Genomic DNA, 19409 nt, shown 5'->3' with positions numbered 1-19409 from the left:
TAGCAACATGTCTTTGAACCACACCTTACGTTTCGGCTTGCTCCTTCCTTCCTCAGGTAACCCTCCACTGCTGGGTGATGATGGTCGAGAGCCCTCGGCTCCACAGACCTCCAAGGCTGATGGAGGAGCAGCAACCACTCCAGGAAGCTCCACCAGCACTAAGAGTCCCAGCGCTGGTGCTCACAGACAGACTGGTTTTGTCATCAAGAAGAGGGAACCCAAACCGGTCAAAGCAGAGGAACCTGTGTCTTCCAGCTTGGCTGAAACGTCTACCGCTAACAACAACGCGTTGGCGAAAGAGGAGGGTGTGGTTTACCGAGGCCCGTCGGTCTCTCTGAAAGACAAACCTCCAGACGTCTCGACAGAGTCGTTCCTGGCCAGCCTCTCCACGGATCCCAACACAGACGGCTCCTTAAACAAAGGGGATTCGGCGTTGTGCGAAAAGGACAAATCCAAAGAAGAGAAGACACCTACTCTCTTGTCTATTACAGCTACGTCCAACGCTTCTGTCGAGGAAAGCGTCCCCACACCAAAACCCCTTCCGAGTGGAATCCTGAAGAAAAGCTCTGCATATTCCAATATGACTGAAGAACCAACTGCTGTCCAATCAGCAGGATCAGAGGGTCACCCCCAACCTGTTCCTGTTCTGACCACCAGGAAGTATCGTCCTATGGCAGCTCAACACGGATACCCCTCCCACCACCACCAGACTGACTACAGACGCCCCCCACCTCCAGACCATGGCCCACTACAGGTTGGTCCCTATGGTCCCATCCCTCTCCACCCTGGAGGACCTCCTGTAGACTTCCAGTACCAGCCAGCACCACCTGTCCCCCCCTTCTGTAACACCGCACCGCCACCTTTTCAGCACCCGCCCCAGCTACCCACCAACTTCAGCTACCCTACTGGCCCCCCACCACCCATGATGTACCCGCCACCTCACGACCCACAGATGCAGAATCATGCTGGAATAACACAGTGGCCTCAGCCTGGTCCAGGACCCACATCTCCCAACTCTTTCCCCGGGGGGCTACCGTTAGCTTACGGTGGTGACCCTCAGAGGTTTGCCTCCGCTGAGTCGTCCAATTCCAACCAGAACCTGCCCCCATCTGCCGCTGCCAAAGAGGACCAGAAGGGGGCAGCAGAGAGGATTCTGTACAGCGACCCCTGGGACAGGCAGCCCGGGTCGGGCCACAAGAAGGAGGACAGGGACCAGTACGGGAGGCACCGGCACCACAGCGAGTCCCGTCATGGAGAGAAGAGCCGGAACCACAGCCAAGAGAGGGGAAAGAAACGTGATAGAAGCCGGAGCAGAGAGAGAGACCGGAGTAAAGACTCTTCTTCTCACCACAGAGGGAGCCGGCACCACTCTAAAGACGAGCGCCACGGTCACAGTGAGAGGAGGAAAGAACGTCACCATAGCGACGGTGACCACGGGAACCGTCACAAACACAGCAGGAGAGACTCTGATTATGAGAAATCGAGGAGAAGTTCCAAAGACAGTCACTCATGAGTTTTCTTTTGTACTACCCACCCCGAGATGGTCTACCCTACAACAGTTTTACTGGCATTGTCCCTTTTATATATGTTATTTTTAAAATCCAGTAGAGGTCAACACTTTCAGTAGGATTATTAACACATTCTGAAATCTGCTTTCTTAAAAACCAACCGTTAAGGCTTTGAGGTGATATTTCAAGTTTTGAAAATCCCCAGTTTTTTAAGTGTTAATTTTACCGTATATTTCTGTATTCTGCGTGTCACATGGTGACTTGGTGCACTGAGCATTGTGCTCTGATATGGATCACAACAAGTGGTTAAATGGATAGCTCAATGATTTGACATATGTTTCCATACCTTTTAAAATCAGTCTATGGATAAGGAGGCAGCAATGATTTGGGCATGATATTTAACACATGCTAAACAGGGTAGATTGACTTAGACAGGGAAATGATCGCAAAACGCTAATGTTGCTAATACTTAGTGTGGATTGTAGTCGGTCCCCTTGTCCATAGATTGTTTTCAGGGTAAAGAAACAAATCTTAATATGTAAAATGGCTGAACTATTCTTTGAATGTTTTCTATAGCATGAAACACAATAACAGGCATACCCAGATGGACTGTTGGAGTAGAGATGGAGGGAATGTTCTGGTGACTTCAGCAGTTTCACATGAATTTAATACAGTGGAGAGAGAAACTAACCATTTGAGTAGCAGAAAACAAAACATTTTAATTAAAGCAGCTTCTCTTGTTCTGGTTTTTCCATTTAATTTTTTTAAATTGCTATACAGAAATACATTTATTTTTTTTCTATCGACAAATATTGTCTATGTACATTTTGGCTTGTCAAGGACATTGGAAAATCAAGTGTGCCTTCTGCACCGTGTTCATGTACAGCTGGTAATAAAGTTGATCTTTGTATTGTTGAGAAGAAATGTCCTTTTTATGAGAGGAATGTATATTCTAATCAGACTTACTGAGTAGACAAAACACAGACTGACCAGGTGAATCCCTTATTGAGTTTCTCTTCAATCAGTGTAGGAGACAGGTAAAACATTTTTTTTGAGACATGGATTGTGTATGTGTGCCATTCAGAGGGTGAATGGGCAAGACTAAAGATTTGTGCCTTTGAATGGCGTAGTAGTGCCAGGCACACCAGTTTGAGTGTGTCAAGAACTGCAATGCTGCGGGGTTTTCATACTCAACAGTTTCCTGTGTGTATCAAAAATGGTCCACCAGCCAAAGGACATCCAGCCACTTGACACAACTGTGGGAATCATTGGAGTCAACATGGGCCAGCAGCCTTGTGGAATGCTTTCGACACCTTGTAGAGTCCATGCCCCGAAGAATTGAGGCTGTTCTGAGGGTAAAAGGGAGGGGAGCAACTCAATTTTAGGAAGGCGTTCTTAATGTTTGGAATACTTAGGGTATTAACCATCTACTGAGGAGCTGGCAGTTTCAACAGAGTTGTGTTCATCAGGGCACACAATGGATAAAAAAAACAACGAGCTTATTAACAATTCCAGGAGGTTGTCCTTGTTTGTGTTTTCTTCCATTTGGTGCATAATGAATACAACTTGGATTGCCAAGTGTATGAAGAACTTAAACTATGAATTTCTTTATCACAACACAGTAATTACCTATTTTCACGAGTTACAGAACTACTCATTACTTTTGTAAACATTAAATCCTTTGCTGTTTTGGAGGAACAGCAGTTGTCTGGGGTCCTGATACAAACGCACATCTTTAAGATCTCCCACAAACCCTTTGGTAAACAGCCCAGACGTCACTGTTGAGATGTTCCTATGCAACTCGAACCCTCCCAAGTACAACAGACCCCCGTAATTCATGGCAACGTAACGCTCGAAGGGGTCCACGTCTTCGAAAAGGACCCTCTCATCACCCAGGAACACCTGAATAAGGGTACTGTTCAGAGAGAGAGATAAATAATACCATTTGTTGCAACACAACGTGACGTTTCTGAAAGTGAGCGGGAGGGAGAGCCTCTCTCCGAGGTTGACTGCGATTTTGAGGTGGCCTGAAGCCCGACGGCAAGGTAATCGTCGTCATCATGCTCCGCTCTTCCCATCCACAGAATCAACCCTTCGTTCCTGCTTGCTGTAAAGTTAAACGAAACCTGCGTGTACCTCAGATTCCTTGTGTTGAATTTAGGATCCCTGTATTTCAGATATGATTTCCCAACGAACTTCAGAGTGGTCATGGATAGGCCTACCTGCTTATCGCAGTACCTCCCCTCCGACCCGAGAGGACAGAAACAGTCGTATGAGCCAGTCACAAGATCAGAGAAACACAATGACTCATGTTGACAGAGGTTATTGACACAATACACCGATTGGTTACACACAGGACCCGTCCACCGAGGAGGGCAGGTGCACATAAATGAGTCCGAATCGGCGCCGCTCAACGCAGTACAGCGGCCACCGTTCTGGCACACTTTGTACCCGCACGCCGTCCCGTCCCAGTCGCCCACATTGGCCCCTCCCAGGGCCCCTGTCTCCGTCAGGTCAAAGTCGTGTCCGTTTAAGACGAGCTCTCTCACGCCTCCAGTAAAACCCACAGGCTCGCTCTCCACGGAGAACGTAGAGATGGAGCTCAGGTCGGAGACCCCGCCGACGAAGAGGTCCGTGGCCACGTCCAGAGTGGACATCCCTCCCTCCGTGTCATTCTGCTCCAGAACCAGGAACCCCTGGTGGCCCGTCCTGCCTGTCCTCACCTGGAATGATAAACATCAAACCGTTACAGAAAATATTAATTGCGTGTGTGTTTTCTAATTATTTAGCCAGATCCTGTAAATATCTGATGTGTTTTCAGCACATGTAAAGCAGCTGGAATGTTCCTGTCTGTTCTGTACAGGTGTAAGAACATAATGGGGCAGGAGGAGATGGCTGCTGTTATACGGCCACCTAACCAATTGTGTGTCTTTTTTCGCATAAAACTGCGTTGTTGGTTAAGGGCTTGTAAGTAAGCATTTCACTGTAAGATCTACACCTGTTATATTCAGCATTTCACTGTAAGATCTACACCTGTTATATTCAGCATTTCACTGTAAGATCTACACCTGTTATATTCAGCATTTCACTGTAAGATCTACACCTGTTATATTCAGCATTTCACTGTAAGATCTACACCTGTTATATTCGGAGCATGTGATAAAATAAAATGTGATTTGACATGGTACCGTGTGCCAGGTCCCTCCGCTGGTGTCCACTCTGTTAGTGGACTGTAACACGTTGGTTCCAGAACCCAGGTTGTAACGCAGCTGGACCAACCCCGATGTCAGGGACACACAGAAGAAGTCTTCTGTGGATGACATGACCAGAGCGGGACAGAGGGATACGATGGTCATTAATGTTGTCATTCTGAATGTATTTATATTATTACCACATTTCTATAAACCACAAATGACAGGAAAACAGTTTAGAGGGATAGAATGGTTACTGTGTTCCTACCGGCCCGGGCACTGAGGTGCTGTGCTGTGTAGAAGAGGATGCCCTCTGGTGACAGAGTCTGGAACTGCAGCCTGAGGTCTGTCCTGTGTCTAATGCTGACTGGAGGGAAAGACATCCAGGATGACTGGTTACTGCTGAAGAATGGGTCACTGATGGCCATGGCTGAAACAAACAAGAATGGGAGAAATACAAACCTCATAAAAAATGTATAAAATACTTTTAGAATATTTTTTCTTGTTCATTTGATTCTGAAATTACTTTTACAAGAACAGGATACAAAAAATGTCTAATGTTACTATGAAGAATTTTCTTCATAACATCAAGAAGAACCAGAGTAATATGGAAATGTGTAAGGTTTGTTCAGAGTTGTAGTGTAATTCTTATTGCTTATGACAACAATGTTATTGGATTTATCTGTATATTCTCAAACTCCTGTTTTATCAGATTGAAGATGAGAACCTGTTGTATACAGCAGTCCTATTACAGTAATACATACAGCCCTGTGTTTTGTATACAGCAGTCCTATTACAGTAATACATATAGCCCTGTGTTTTGTATACAGTAGTCCTATTACAGTAATACATACAGCCCTGTGTTTTGTATACAGTAGTCCTATTACAGTAATACATACAGCCCTGTGTTTTGTATACAGTAGTCCTATTACAGTAATACATACAGCCCTGTGTTTTGTATACAGTAGTCCTATTACAGTAATACATAGAGCCCTGTATTTTGTATACAGTAGTCCTATTACAGTAATACATACAGCCCTGTGTTTTGTATACAGTAGTCCTACTACAGTAATACATAGAGCCCTGTGTTTTGTATACAGTAGTCCTGTTACAGTAATAGATAGAGCCCTGTGCTTTGTATACAGTAGTCTTACTACAGTAATACATAGGACTACTGTATACAAAATACAGGGCTCTATCACAGTAATACATAGAGCCCTGTATTTTGTATACAGTAGTCCTACTACAGCAATACATAGAGCCCTGTATTTTGTATACAGTAGTCCTATTACAGTAATACATACAGCCCTGTGTTTTGTATACAGTAGTCTTACTACAGTAATACATAGAGCCCTGTGTTTTGTATACAGTAGTCCTACTACAGTAATACATAGAGCCCTGTGTTTTGTATACAGCAGGCCTACTACAGTAATACATAGAGCCCTGTGTTTTGTATACAGTAGGAATACTACAGTAATACATAGAGCCCTGTGTTTTGTATACAGTAGGCCTACTACAGTAATACATAGAGCCCTGTGTTTTGTATACAGCAGGCCTACTACAGTAATACATAGAGCCCTGTGTTTTATATACAGTAGTCCTACTACAGTAATACATAGAGCCCTGTATTTTGCGTAATAACATTATCATAAAACATAGCCAGGCTGTATCACTACCGGCCGTGATTGGGAGTCCCATAGTGCAGCACACAATTGGCCCAGCGTCGTCGAGTTTACTCTTGCTTAGTTAAATAAAGGTTAAATAAAATGCTGTAAGCTTGGAGATAGTGGGACACACTGAGCTGTGACATTTATTTTCATCTCCTCTTTTTCTCACACAATGGCTTATTTTTCTCTCTATCCCTACTGCTTGTTCTTTCCTTTTCTCTCCTCCCCCCTCTCTGTCTCTCCTCCCCCTCTGTCCCTCTCTCTGTCTCTCCTCCCCCCTCTATCCCTCGCTCTGTCTCTCCTCCCCAGCTATCTCTTTCTCTCTGTACTCCTCCCTCCTCTATCCCTCTCTCTGTCTCTCCTCCCCCTCTATCCCTCTCTCTGTCTCTCCTCCCTCCTCTATCCCTCTCTCTGTCTCTCCTCCCCCCCTCTATCCCTCTCTCTGTCTCTCCTTCCCATCTGTTCCTCTCTCTGTCTTTCCTCCCTCCTCTATCCCTCTCTCTCGCCTCCCCCCTCTATCCCTCTCTCTGTCTCCCCTCCCCCTCTGTCCCTCTCTCTGTCTCTCCTCCCCCTCTGTCCCTCCTCCCCCTCTGTCCCTCTCTATGTCTCTCCTCCCCCTCTGTTCCTCTCTTTGTCTCTCCTCCCCCCTCTATCCATATATCTTTCCCCTTAATCATACTGCTAACCCTAATGCCTGACCATAGACCAAAAAGCACATTTTAGTTTTCATGAATTTTTACAATATAGCCAATTTTGACTTTGCAGCTGGCCTATCTAGTGGAAATCGTTCAGTTCTGCCCCAGGACAAGACTCATGACAATAAACGTTAACTTTCCTTCCGTTGGCCCTAAGCCTTCAATCTTTTCAGATCTACCATTTTATAAAGCACTCTCACATCTGAGTTTTCTTGCTGCAGGTGCGCGGCAATAATGTAATTACTTATATTTGCAGATCTTCAATGTTTGTTTATCTCTAAAGTCACATGCTTGGTAAACAACAGGTGTAGGCTAACAGTGAAATGCTTACTTACAGGCCCTTCCCAACAATACAGAGAGAAAAATAGAGAAATAATAGAAAAATAATAACTCAATGAAAACATCCACAATGAGTAACAATAACTTGGCTATAAACATGGGGTTACCAGTACTGAGCAATGATAACTTGGCTATAAACATGGGGTACCAGTACTGAGTAATGATAACTTGGCTATAAACATGGGGTACCAGTACTGAGTAATGATAACTTGGCTATAAACATGGGGTACCAGTACTGAGTAATGATAACTTGGCTATAAACATGGGGTACCAGTACCGCGTAATGATAACTTGGCTATAAACATGGGGTACCAGTACTGAGTAATGATAACTTGGCTATAAACATGGGGTACCAGTACGGCGTAATGATAACTTGGCTATAAACATGGGGTACCAGTACTGAGTAATGATAACTTGGCTATAAACATGGGGTACCAGTACCGCGTAATGATATCTTGGCGATAAACATGGGGTACCAGAAGCGCGTAATGATAACTTGGCTATAAACATGGGGTACCAGTACCAAGTCCATGTGCGGGGGTAGATAGGTAACCGGAGACAAGGCAATAGGATGAAATGACTCGGCAACAGGATAGATAATATGATTAGTCAAAAGAATGTATGCACCATGGAGAAGCTTCACGAGACCCTTCAGATCTGGAAACATTGAAGGAGAAGGGCCAAGGGGAAGAAGTAGGGCCAAGGGGAAGGACTATGACCATGGGGAAGGAGTAAGGCCAAAGGGAAGGAGTAAGGCCAAGGGGAAGGAGTAAGGCCAAAGGGAAGGAGTAAGGCCAAGGGGAAGGAGTAAGGCCAAAGGGAAGGAGTAGGGCCAAGGGGAAGGAGTAAGGCCAAAGGGAAGGAGTAAGGCCAAGGGGAAGGAGTAAGGCCAAAGGGAAGGAGTAGGGCCAAGGGGAAGGAGTAAGGCCAAAGGGAAGGAGTAAGGCCAAGGGGAAGGAGTAGGGCCAAGAGGAAGGAGTAAGGCCAAGGGGAAGGAGTAAGGCCAAGGGGAAGGAGTAAGGACAAAGTGAAGGAGTAGGGCCAAGGGGAAGGAGTAAGGCCAAAGGGAAGGAGTAAGGCCAAGGGGAAGGAGTAGGGCCAAGGGTAAGTAGTAAGGCCAAGGGGAAGGAGTAAGGCCAAGGGGAAGGAGTAGGGCCAAGGGGAAGGAGTAAGGCCAAGGGGAAGGAGTAAGGCCAAAGGGAAGGGTTAGGGCCAAGGGGAAGGAGTAAGGCCAAGGGGAAGGAGTAAGGCCAAGGGGAAGGAGTAAGGCCAAAGGGAAGGAGTAAGGCCAAGGGGAAGGAGTAAGGCCAAAGGGAAGGAGTAAGGCCAAGGGGAAGGAGTAAGGCCAAGGGGAAGGAGTAAGGCCAAGGGGAAGGAGTAAGGCCAAAGGGAAGGAGTAAGGCCAAGGGGAAGGAGTAAGGCCAAAGGGAAGGAGTAAGGCCAAGGGGAAGGAGTAGGGCCAAGGGTAAGTAGTAAGGCCAAAGGGAAGGAGTAGGGCCAAGGGGAAGGAGTAAGGCCAAGGGGAAGGAGTAGGGCCAAGGGGAAGGAGTAAGGCCAAGGGGAAGGAGTAAGGCCAAGGGGAAGGAGTAAGGCCAAGGGGAAGGAGTAAGGCCAAGGGGAAGGAGTAGGGCCAAGGGGAAGGAGTAAGGCCAAGGGGAAGGAGTAAGGCCAAAGGGAAGGGTTAGGGCCAAGGGGAAGGAGTAAGGCCAAGGGGAAGGAGTAAGGCCAAGGGGAAGGAGTAAGGCCAAGGGGAAGGAGTAAGGCCAAAGGGAAGGGTTAGGGCCAAGGGGAAGGAGTAAGGCCAAGGGGAAGGAGTAAGGCCAAGGGGAAGGAGTAAGGCCAAAGGGAAGGAGTAAGGCCAAGGGGAAGGAGTAAGGCCAAGGGGAAGGAGTAAGGCCAAGGGGAAGGAATAAGGCCAAAGGGAAGGAGTAGGAAGGGAATTGGTACGGGCTGTAAGAGACAGAGGGCTATAGCCACAGTAGGCTATTATGCAATGTCATTCTCTAATTGAACCTATTGGCGCAGCCAGTTCTAACAGGTCACAGGTCACAGTGTACTGAATATGGATTCATTTAAATGAGCTCACCCCAGAGCCCAATGTTCCTTGGCAATTTGTACCAGAGAGCTATACTGACTGACTGGATTTGATTGAAATCTCATTAATATAACCACTGATGCGCTGCTCTGACTGCCAGGCTGGGATATAACCACTGAAGCGCTGCTCTGACTGCCAGTCTGGGAGCAGGACTGCAGCTATAGTATCTGGTGGATTATCTGGTGGATTAATGCAAAAAATATACAGTACCAGTCAAAAGTTTGGATACACCTACCCATTCATGGGTTTTTCTTTATTTTTACTATTTTCTACATTGTATAATAATAGTGAAGACATCAAAACTTTGAAATAGCACATATGGAATCATGTAGTAACCAAAAAAGTGTTAATCAAATCAAAATATATTCAAAGTAGCCACCCTTTGCCTTAATGATAGCTTTGCACACTCTTGGCATTCTCTCAACCAGCTTCATGAGGAATGCTTTTCCAACAGTCTTGAAGGAGTTCCCACATATGCTGAGCACTTGTTGGCTGCTTTTCCTTCACTCTGCGGTCCAACTCATCCCAAACCATCTCAATTAGGTTGAGGTCGGGTGATTGTGGAGGCCAGATCATCTGATGCAGCACTCCATCACTCTCCTTCTTGGTCAAATAGACCTTACATAGCCTGGAGGTGTGTTGGGTCATTGTCCTGTGGAAAAACGAATTGTAGTCCCAAAGCGCAAACCAGATGGGATGGCGTATTGCTGCAGAATGCTGTGGTAGTCATGCTGGTTAAGTATGCCTTGAATTCTAAATAAATCACAGACAGCGTCAGCAGCAAAGCACCCCTACACTCGGTGGCCTCAAAAAAAAGGTCTCAAATGGAGGCCGCCATTAAACGTTTCCAGCATTGCAGGAGCTGTGTTTACTTTGCGTTGTTCCGGGACAAAGTGGACTGCGCTGACTTTCAATGTAGCAACTGCTTGCTTGCGGAGGACTACAGGAGCGAAGTGGCTACTCTTAGCAAGCAAGTAGCAAACCTACATAAGCTACTGGGGAACCCACGCCCACCTACTTTTTATTTTTCTTCCACTCTAGTAGCCGGACGCCGCTCTGGTCTGGTGGAAGTTTCGCCGCCGTGTCGGCTCTCCACAGCCGACTGGCTGGTGCTAGGCAGGATTCCATCCCCGAAGTGGTCTCCCCCTTCCCTGGAGAACCGAGCTGTTCTCGACACAGCCAACCAGCCATGGAGGTACGTCACTTGCCGTGGAAGTCGAAGAAGGCGTCCTCTGGCAACGGGGGTCTCCATGGAGATGTTGAGCCAGGAACTGACACAGACCAAAAACAGCTTTGCCGCCCTGGATCCAGAGGTTCCGGAGCCTTCGTTCTCGGTGGCTTCCCAATCAAGATCGGATCCGGAGGTACCTGCATCTTCGTCCTCGGTTCTGTCTCCCTCTCCGGTGGCTTCTACCTCGGGTTCAGATCTTCGGAGTTCCCAGCCTCACCAGACCTTGAGGCTGCCTGAGAGACCGGCCCATTCAACATCACCAGCTGTCATCATAGGCAGCTCTATGGTGAGAAACATCTCGGTCCCCAAGGCAAAAGAACAGGACATAACAAGGGCGTGTCGACTGTTCTACCACAGATGCAGGGAGCTGACACTGTCGTAGTCCATGTGGGGTCAAACGACATCAGGAGGGCTAGCTCGGAACATTTGAAAATGGATTTTAAAGAACTGATTTTAGCATTAAAAGACTCCAAAAAAAGGGCCAATAATTTCAGGTCCAGTACCATCGTTGGGCCGCGGGTGTGAAAGATTCAGCAGACTGCTGGCATTACACATCTGGCTAAAAGACTACTGTAGCTCTTCTGGAGTCATTTTCATTGATAACTTTGACACCTTCTGGAAACAGAAGATACTCTACAGGAATGACGGAGTCCATCCAAATCATCTTGGCTCCTGGACTCTGTCCATGCATTTCAAGACTGCGTTGAAACAATGACTGGTAAATGATCCAGGACCAGCTCAGTTAATCCCTACCATTGTGACAATGAGTCGCCATAATGCTGCATGAAATGTACATGATCTTAGGGGCATTGGCAAACACAATGTAAGTAATTTAATTTATGTACCCCTAATTGCACCGAATACATCTGTTTATCCTACAGCTATTGTAAGCAGTAGTCATGAGTTCCACTGTTAGCACTGAGGCGGTGTGCAATAGTAGGAAGACCACTTTATGCAGCTCACTCTGCACTATCAGCTCCAATGTAAATAACATGAGTAAGTCTACCTCTGATAAGTTTCCCAGTAAAGCATTAAAACAATCAAGCAACCCAGAAAAGTGCTACAAATAGCCCATATTAACATATGTAGCCTAAGAAACAAGGTCCATGAAGTCAATAACTTTCTTGTAACAGATGACATTCATATTCTGATTAGCTCTGAAACTCACTTAGATAATACATTTGATGATACAGTGGTAGCAATACATGGTTATAACATCAACCGAAAAGACAGAAATAAGATAAATTAAATAAAAGAATGATAGTAAAAAGCTTTGGGGCACCTTAAATGAAATTTTGGGAAAAAAAGACAACTAGGCTCCTTCATTCATTGAATCAGACTGTCACGTCCTGACCAGTAAAGAGGTTATTTGTTATTGTAGTTTGGTCAGGACGTGGCACTTACACAAATTACTGATGATTGGCTGAGATAAATTGATGATAAAATTATTGTGGGGGCTGTCTTATTAGACTTCAGTGCAGCTTTGACATTATTGATCATAGTCTGCTGCTGGAAAAACGTATGTGTTATGGCTTTACACCCCCTGCTATAATGTGGATAGAGTTACTTGTCTAACAGAACACAGAAGGTGTTCTTTAATGGAAGCCTCTCAAATATAATCCAGTTAGAATCAGGAATTCTCCAGGGTAGCTATTTAGGCCCCTTCCGTTAATTTTATTTTACTAACGACATGCCACTGACTGAGTGAAGCCAGAGTGTCTATGTATGCGGATGACTCAACACTATACACGTCAGCTACTACAGCGACTGAAATGACTTCAACACTCAACAAAGAGCTGCAGTTAGTTTCAGAGTGGGTGGAAAGGAATAAGTTAGCACTAAATATTTCTGAAACTAAAAGCATTGTATTTGGAACAAAACACTCACTAAACCCTAAACCTCAACTAAATCTTGTAATAAATAATGTGGAAATTGAGCAAGTTGAGATGACTAAACTGCTTGGAATAACACTAGATTGTAAACTGTCATGATCAAAACATATTGATGCAGTAGTAGCTAAGATTGGAAGAAGTCTGTCTATAATAAAAATGATGCTCTGCCTTCTTAACAACACTATCAACAAGGCAGGTCCAACAGGCCCTAGTTTTGCAATTGGCTCATAACAGGGCAGCACGGCTGGCCCTTGGATGTACACAGAGACCTAATATTAATAATATGCATGTCAATCTCTCCTGGCTGAAAGTGGAGGAGAGATTGACTTCATCACTACTTGTATTTATGAGAGGTATTGACATGTTGAATGCACTGAGCTGTCTGTCTAAACTACTGGCACAGAGCTCGGACACCCATACATACCCCACAAGACATGCCACAAGAGGTCTCTTCACAGTCCCCAAGTCCAGAACAGACTATGGGAGGCACACAGTACTACATTGAGCCATGACTACAATAAACTCTATTCCACATCAAGAAACTGACGCAAGCAGTAAAATTAGATTTAAAAAACAGATTTAAAAAACACCTTATGGAACAGCGGGACTGTGAAGCAACACAAACATTGGCACAGTCACATGCATACACACACACACGATAACATCATACACATGGATTTAGTACTGTAGATATGTGGTAGTGATGGAGTAGGGGCCTGAGGGCACACAGTGTGTTGTGAAATCTGTGAATGTATAGTAATGTTTTTAAAATGGTATAAACCGCCTTAATTTTGCTGGACCCCAGGAAGAATAGCTGTTGCTTTGGCAACAGCTAATGGGGATCCATAATAAATACAAAAACAGAATACACCATCACACCTCCTCCTCCATGCTTCATGGTGGGAACCACACATGCGGAGATCATCTGTTCAGCTATTCTGCATCCCACAAAGACACGGCGGTTGAAACCGAAAATCTGACATTTGGCCTCATCAGACCAAAGAACAGATTTCCACCGGTCTAATGTCCATTGCTCGTGTTTCTTGGCCCAAGCAAGTCTCTTCTTCTTATTGGTGTCCTTTAATAGTGGTTTCTATGCAGCAATTCGACCATGAAGGCCTGATTCATGTGTCTGTTACTTGAACTCTGTCAAGCATTTATCTGGGCTGCAATTTCTGAGGCTGGTAACTCTTATGAACTTATCCTCTGCAGCAGAGGTAACTCTGGCTCTTCCTTTCCTGTGGCGGTCCTCATGAGAAGCAGTTTCATCATAGCGCTTGATGGTTTTTGTGACTGCACTTGAAGAAACTTTCAAAGTTCTTGACATTTTCAAGATTTACTGACCTTCATGTCTTAAAGTAATGATGGACTGTCATTTCTCTTTGCTTATTTGAGCTGTTCTTGCCATAATATGGACTTGGTCTTTTACCAAATAGGGCTATCTTCTGTATACCACCTCTACCTTGTCACAAGACAGCTGATTGTCTCAAACACATTAAGAAGGAAATAAATTCCACTAATTAACTTTTGACAAGGCACACCTGTTAATTGAAATGCATTCCAGGTGACTACCTCATGAAGCTGGTTGAGAGAATTACAAGAGTGTGCAAAGTCATCAAGGGAAAGGGTGGCTACTTTGAATAATCTAAAATATATTTTGATTTGTTTAACACTTTTTTGGTAACTACATGATTCCATATGTGTTATTGCATAGTTTTGATGTCTTCACTATTATTCTACAATGTAGAAAATAGTAAAAATGAAGAAAAACCCTTGAATGAGTAGGTGTGTCCAAACTTTTGACTGGTACGGTATCTATTTCTTTGTGTCAAGCTATCAATCAAAGGGGAAAGACAAATGGTTATATAAGAGGGACTGAGATCTATTCATTTGATGTAATTACATTTTAAAACCCTGGAAATTGATACTATAGGATAACGGGGAAAAAACATATACCAACGTTTTGGTCTCAATAGACCTTCATCAGTGTTTTACGGAGAGTTTAACAGAGAGGTTAACAGAGAGGTTAACAGAGAGCTTAACAGAGAGGTTAACAGAGAGCTTAACAGAGAGGTTAACGGAGAGGTTAACAGAGAGGTTAACAGAGAGTTTAACGGAGAGGTTAACAGAGAGCTTAACAGAGAGGTTAACGGAGAGCTTAACGGAGAGTTTAACGGAGAGGTAAACGGAGAGTTTAACGGAGAGTTTAACGGAGAGCTTAACGGAGAGTTTAACGGAGAGGTTAACGGAGAGGTTAACGGAGAGGTTAACGGAGAGGTTAACGTAACGGAGAGTTTAACGGAGAGGTTAACGGAGAGGTTAACAGAGAGGTTAACGGAGAGTTTAACAGAAAGCTTAACAGAGAGGTTAACGTAACGGAGAGCTTAACGGAGAGTTTAACAGAGAGGTTAACGGAGGGGTTAACGGAGAGGTTAACAGAGAGGTTAACAGAGAGGTTAACGGAGAGTTTAACAGAAAGGTTAACGGAGAGGTTAACGTAACGGAGAGGTTAACGGAGAGGTTAACAGAGAGTTTAATCGCTTTCTTTTTCTTATTTTTTGGCGACAAACTGGTTGGGTTGGTTGGTTATTATTTTGACCTAATACTATTTGGTTAGTGTTTGGTCAGTATTCTGACCTAATAGTATTTGGTCAGTATTCTGAATTAATAGTATTTGGTTAGTGTTTGGTCAGTATTCTGACCTAATAGTATTTGGTTAGTGTTTGGTCAGTATTCTGACCTAATAGTATTTGGTTAGTGTTTGGTCAGTATTCTGACCTTGCTGACAGTGCAGTCCGCCGGTGCCCAAGGGGCAGAGGCAGGTGTATCCGTCTGGAAGGGGTACGCAGGTGGAACCACGGGCACACAAAGGAGGGGGACGGTGTTCAGCGTCGCACACAGACACGGTCTCAGAGCAGAGTGCTCCCTTCCAGCCGAATGGGCACTGGCAGCTAGGGGAGAGAGGAACACATGGGTTAGGGTTACTGGCAGCTAGGGGAGAGAGGAACACATGGGTTAGGGTAACTGGCAGCTAGGGGAGAGAGGAACACATGGGTTAGGGTAACTGGCAGCTAGGGGAGAGAGGAACACATGGGTTAGGGTAACTGGCAGCTAGGGGAGAGAGGAACACATGGGTTAGGGATACTGGCAGCTAGGGGAGAGAGGAACACATGGGTTAGGGTAACTGGCAGCTAGGGGAGAGAGGAACACATGGGTTAGGGTAACTGGCAGCTAGGGGAGAGATGAACACATGGGTTAGGGTAACTGGCAGCTAGGGGAGAGAGGAACACATGGGTTAGGGTAACTGGCAGCTAGGGGAGAGAGGAACACATGGGTTAGGGTAACTGGCAGCTAGGGGAGAGAGGAACACATGGGTTAGGGATACTGGCAGCTAGGGGAGAGAGGAACACATGGGTTAGGGTAACTGGCAGCTAGGGGAGAGAGGAACACATGGGTTAGGGATACTGGCAGCTAGGGGAGAGAGGAACACATGGGTTAGGGTAACTGCCAGCTAGGGGAGAGAGGAACACATGGGTTAGGGATACTGGCAGCTAGGGGAGAGAGGAACACATGGGTTAGGGTAACTGGCAGCTAGGGGAGAGAGGAACACATGGGTTAGGGTAACTGGCAGCTAGGGGAGAGAGGAACACATGGGTTAGGGTAACTGGCAGCTAGGGGAGAGAGGAACACATGGGTTAGGGTAACTGGCAGCTAGGGGAGAGAGGAACACATGGGTTAGTGTAACTGGCAGCTAGGGGAGATGTCATGAGGTTTACTTAACATCAGAATAACTACTTCTACTACTGGCACAGACAGTGCTGCTAGTAGTGCTACTAGTAGTGCTACAGGGGAGAGCAGAATGACATGGAGTACGACTAGTAATACTGTAGTACAGGGCACTGGCTTACTACTAGTAATGCTGTAGTACAGGGGACTGGCTTATTACTAGTAATCCTATAGTACAGGGGACTGCCTTACTACTAGTGATACTGTAGTACAGGGGACTGGCTTACTACTAGTAATACTGTAGTACAGGGGACTGGCTTACTACTAGTAATACTGTAGTACAGGGCACTGGCTTACTACTAGTAATACTGTAGTACAGGGCACTGGCTTATTTCTAGTAATACTGTAGTACAGGGCACTGGCTTACTACTAGTAATACTGTAGTACAGGGGACTGGATTACTACTAGTGATACTGTAGTACAGGGGACTGGCTTACTACTAGTAATACTGTAGTACAGGGGGACTGGCTTATTACTAGTAATACTGCAGGTCAGGGGACTGGCTTACTACTAGTAATACTGTAGTACAGGGGACTGGCTTACTACTAGTAATACTGTAGTACAGGGGACTGGCTTATTACTAGTAATACTGTAGTACAGGGGGACTGGCTTATTACTAGTAATACTGTAGTACAGGGGGACTGGCTTATTACTAGTAATACTGTAGTACAGGGGACTGGCTTACTACTAGTAATACTGTAGTACAGGGGACTGGCTTATTACTAGTAATACTGTAGTACAGGGGACTGGCTTATTTCAAGTAATACTGTAGTACAGGGGACTGGCTTATTACTAGTAATACTGTAGTACAGGGGACTGGCTTATTACTAGTAATACTGTAGTACAGGGCACTGGCTTATTTCTAATAATACTTTAGTACAGGGGGTCTGGCTTATTACTAGTAATACTGTAGGTCAGACTCTACAGAGTCTACAGATGGTGATGCTATATCTACAGAGTCTACAGATGGTGATGTTACATCTACAGAGTCTACAGATGGTGATGATACATCTACAGAGTCTACAGATGGTGATGATATATCTACAGAGTCTACAGATGGTGATGGTACATCTACAGAGTCTACAGATGGTGATGATACATCTACAGAGTCTACAGATGGTGATGATACATCTACAGAGTCTACAGATGGTGTTGATACATCTACAGAGTCTACAGATGGTGATGATACATCTACAGAGTCTACAGATGGTAATGATACATCTACAGAGTCTACAGATGGTGATGTTACATCTAGAGTCTACAGATGGTGATGTTACATCTACAGAGTATACAGATGGTGATGTTACATCTACAGAGTATACAGATGGTGATGATACATCTACAGAGTATGCAGATGGTGATGATACATCTACAGAGTCTACAGATGGTGATGATACATCTACAGAGTCTACAGATGGTAATGATACATCTACAGAGTCTACAGATGGTGATGATACATCTACAGAGTATACAGATGGTGATGATACATCTACAGAGTCTACAGATGGTGATGTTACATCTACAGAGTATACAGATGGTAATGATACATCTACAGAGTCTACAGATGGTAATGATACATCTACAGAGTCTACAGATGGTGATGATACATCTTCAGTGAATTACTAAGAGTTATTATATCTTCACCAACTACATTACATTTTGCAATTATTGTCTGAATGAATCCACTATTGCCTGCACTGTTGTGTATCACATTCATTAACATTGAGTCCTAAACACACAGCTCCTTGCTCTGATGATGCTGTTCTTAACAATACAGACAGATAAATCTCTCCTGAATAGAAGAAACTAAAACAAACTGATCTAGGATCAGGTCCCCCCCTGTCCATATAATCTTGTTCATTATGAGCTAAAAGGCTAAGCTGATTCCAAACACATGTTAGGAATCTGGACCTGTATTTACAAAGCATCTCAGAGTAGGAGTGCTGATCTAGGATCAATTTAGCCTTTTATATCATAATGAACAAGAACACATGGGCATTGGGGACCTGATTCTAGATCAGCACTTGTACAGGCTGAAATAGAATTCACCACCTATCTCCTGGTCAACCCAGCCAACCATGATTAATAGGACTAACAGTGGTACAGCCATACCCATTCATTTGCCTCCATGTTGAGCAGTGATTTATGTCTCCAAAGCCTCTCATTTCTGGGATAATAACATTGATTACACCAGGCGGAGGAGGCCTGATGCCCACTAAGCCCTTGGTCTGACATGCAACATCAATACATGCTCCTGTTTTCTCAGTCTCGCCATAGAGATGGATAGAGGGAGCACTTGCCACAAGGACTGTTTTAGCGTGGGCATTTTCTGAGTCTCACTGATAGAAGGTTTATAGAAGAAACCACAAGCCCCCCCCCGCAACAGTACACTTCAATCAACCCTATATATGACCAGCCTTAGCCTACATCTCTGGTCAAGTCATATTATGCAGAGACGTCATTGTAGTCACTTAACTCAATAATAATAATACCACAGTCACATACCATGGGCTTCATGGGTTCCTGTAAAGCACTTTGGGAGATATATTGTGGTAGAAAGGGCAATATAAATCAATCTGATTCATTGATTACAAGCATAACAATGGGACATCCTGGTTTAAAGAACGGTTCAACAAAATAAAATAATCAATGAAAATGTAGTGTACATACTAGACAGAGGATCCAGAGTCCACACAGGTTCCTCCATTCCTGCAGGTCACCAGGGTGCAGGGTGTGACCCCACACTGACCCACACTACGGCCAGAGTTAGGATGACCCTCAGGCTTCCCCAACGCTATGAACTTCCCGTCTCTCCTCGTCCGAAACTCCAGATCAAATATGCAACCTGTGAAATAACACAGAAAATCCCACTCAAACTGAGCAGACAAACAGTGTGTGTAATTAAGCAGACATTTCTCGGAACTTCACATCGCTCAAATAGGAAACTTTTGAAATCACAAAACCTATAACTATAACGCATTGCTTCAGGGAAACAACAGCAGCAT

General features: G+C 44.9%; 2 protein-coding genes across 6 annotated transcripts in view; one reads left to right on the top strand and one right to left on the bottom strand.

Moving 5' to 3' along the window:
* Positions 1–2423, top strand: part of LOC106560778 (PHD finger protein 3) — a 20035-nt gene extending 17612 nt beyond the window's left edge. For all 5 annotated transcript variants that reach the window (XM_045687110.1, XM_045687113.1, XM_045687111.1 and 2 more), the window contains one exon: positions 57–2423. In XM_045687110.1, the coding sequence (XP_045543066.1) occupies positions 57–1513 (1457 nt within the window). In that variant the 3' untranslated portion in view covers positions 1514–2423. The remainder of the gene's footprint in view (positions 1–56) is intronic.
* On the bottom strand, positions 2275–19409 carry LOC106560780 (protein eyes shut homolog). Its single transcript, XM_045687142.1, has 5 exons — positions 19075–19409; positions 15397–15569; positions 4968–5129; positions 4697–4818; positions 2275–4231 (listed from the first exon to the last, which is right to left on the bottom strand). Exons 3-5 carry the CDS (start codon positions 5125–5127, stop codon positions 3428–3430), a joined length of 1086 nt encoding a protein of 361 aa, XP_045543098.1. The 5' UTR covers positions 5128–5129; positions 15397–15569; positions 19075–19409; the 3' UTR covers positions 2275–3427.

Source organism: Salmo salar, chromosome ssa01 (genome assembly GCF_905237065.1).
Source record: "Salmo salar chromosome ssa01, Ssal_v3.1, whole genome shotgun sequence".
Lineage (NCBI taxonomy): Eukaryota > Metazoa > Chordata > Actinopteri > Salmoniformes > Salmonidae > Salmo > Salmo salar.
This window is presented reverse-complemented; position numbering and strand designations above follow the sequence as displayed.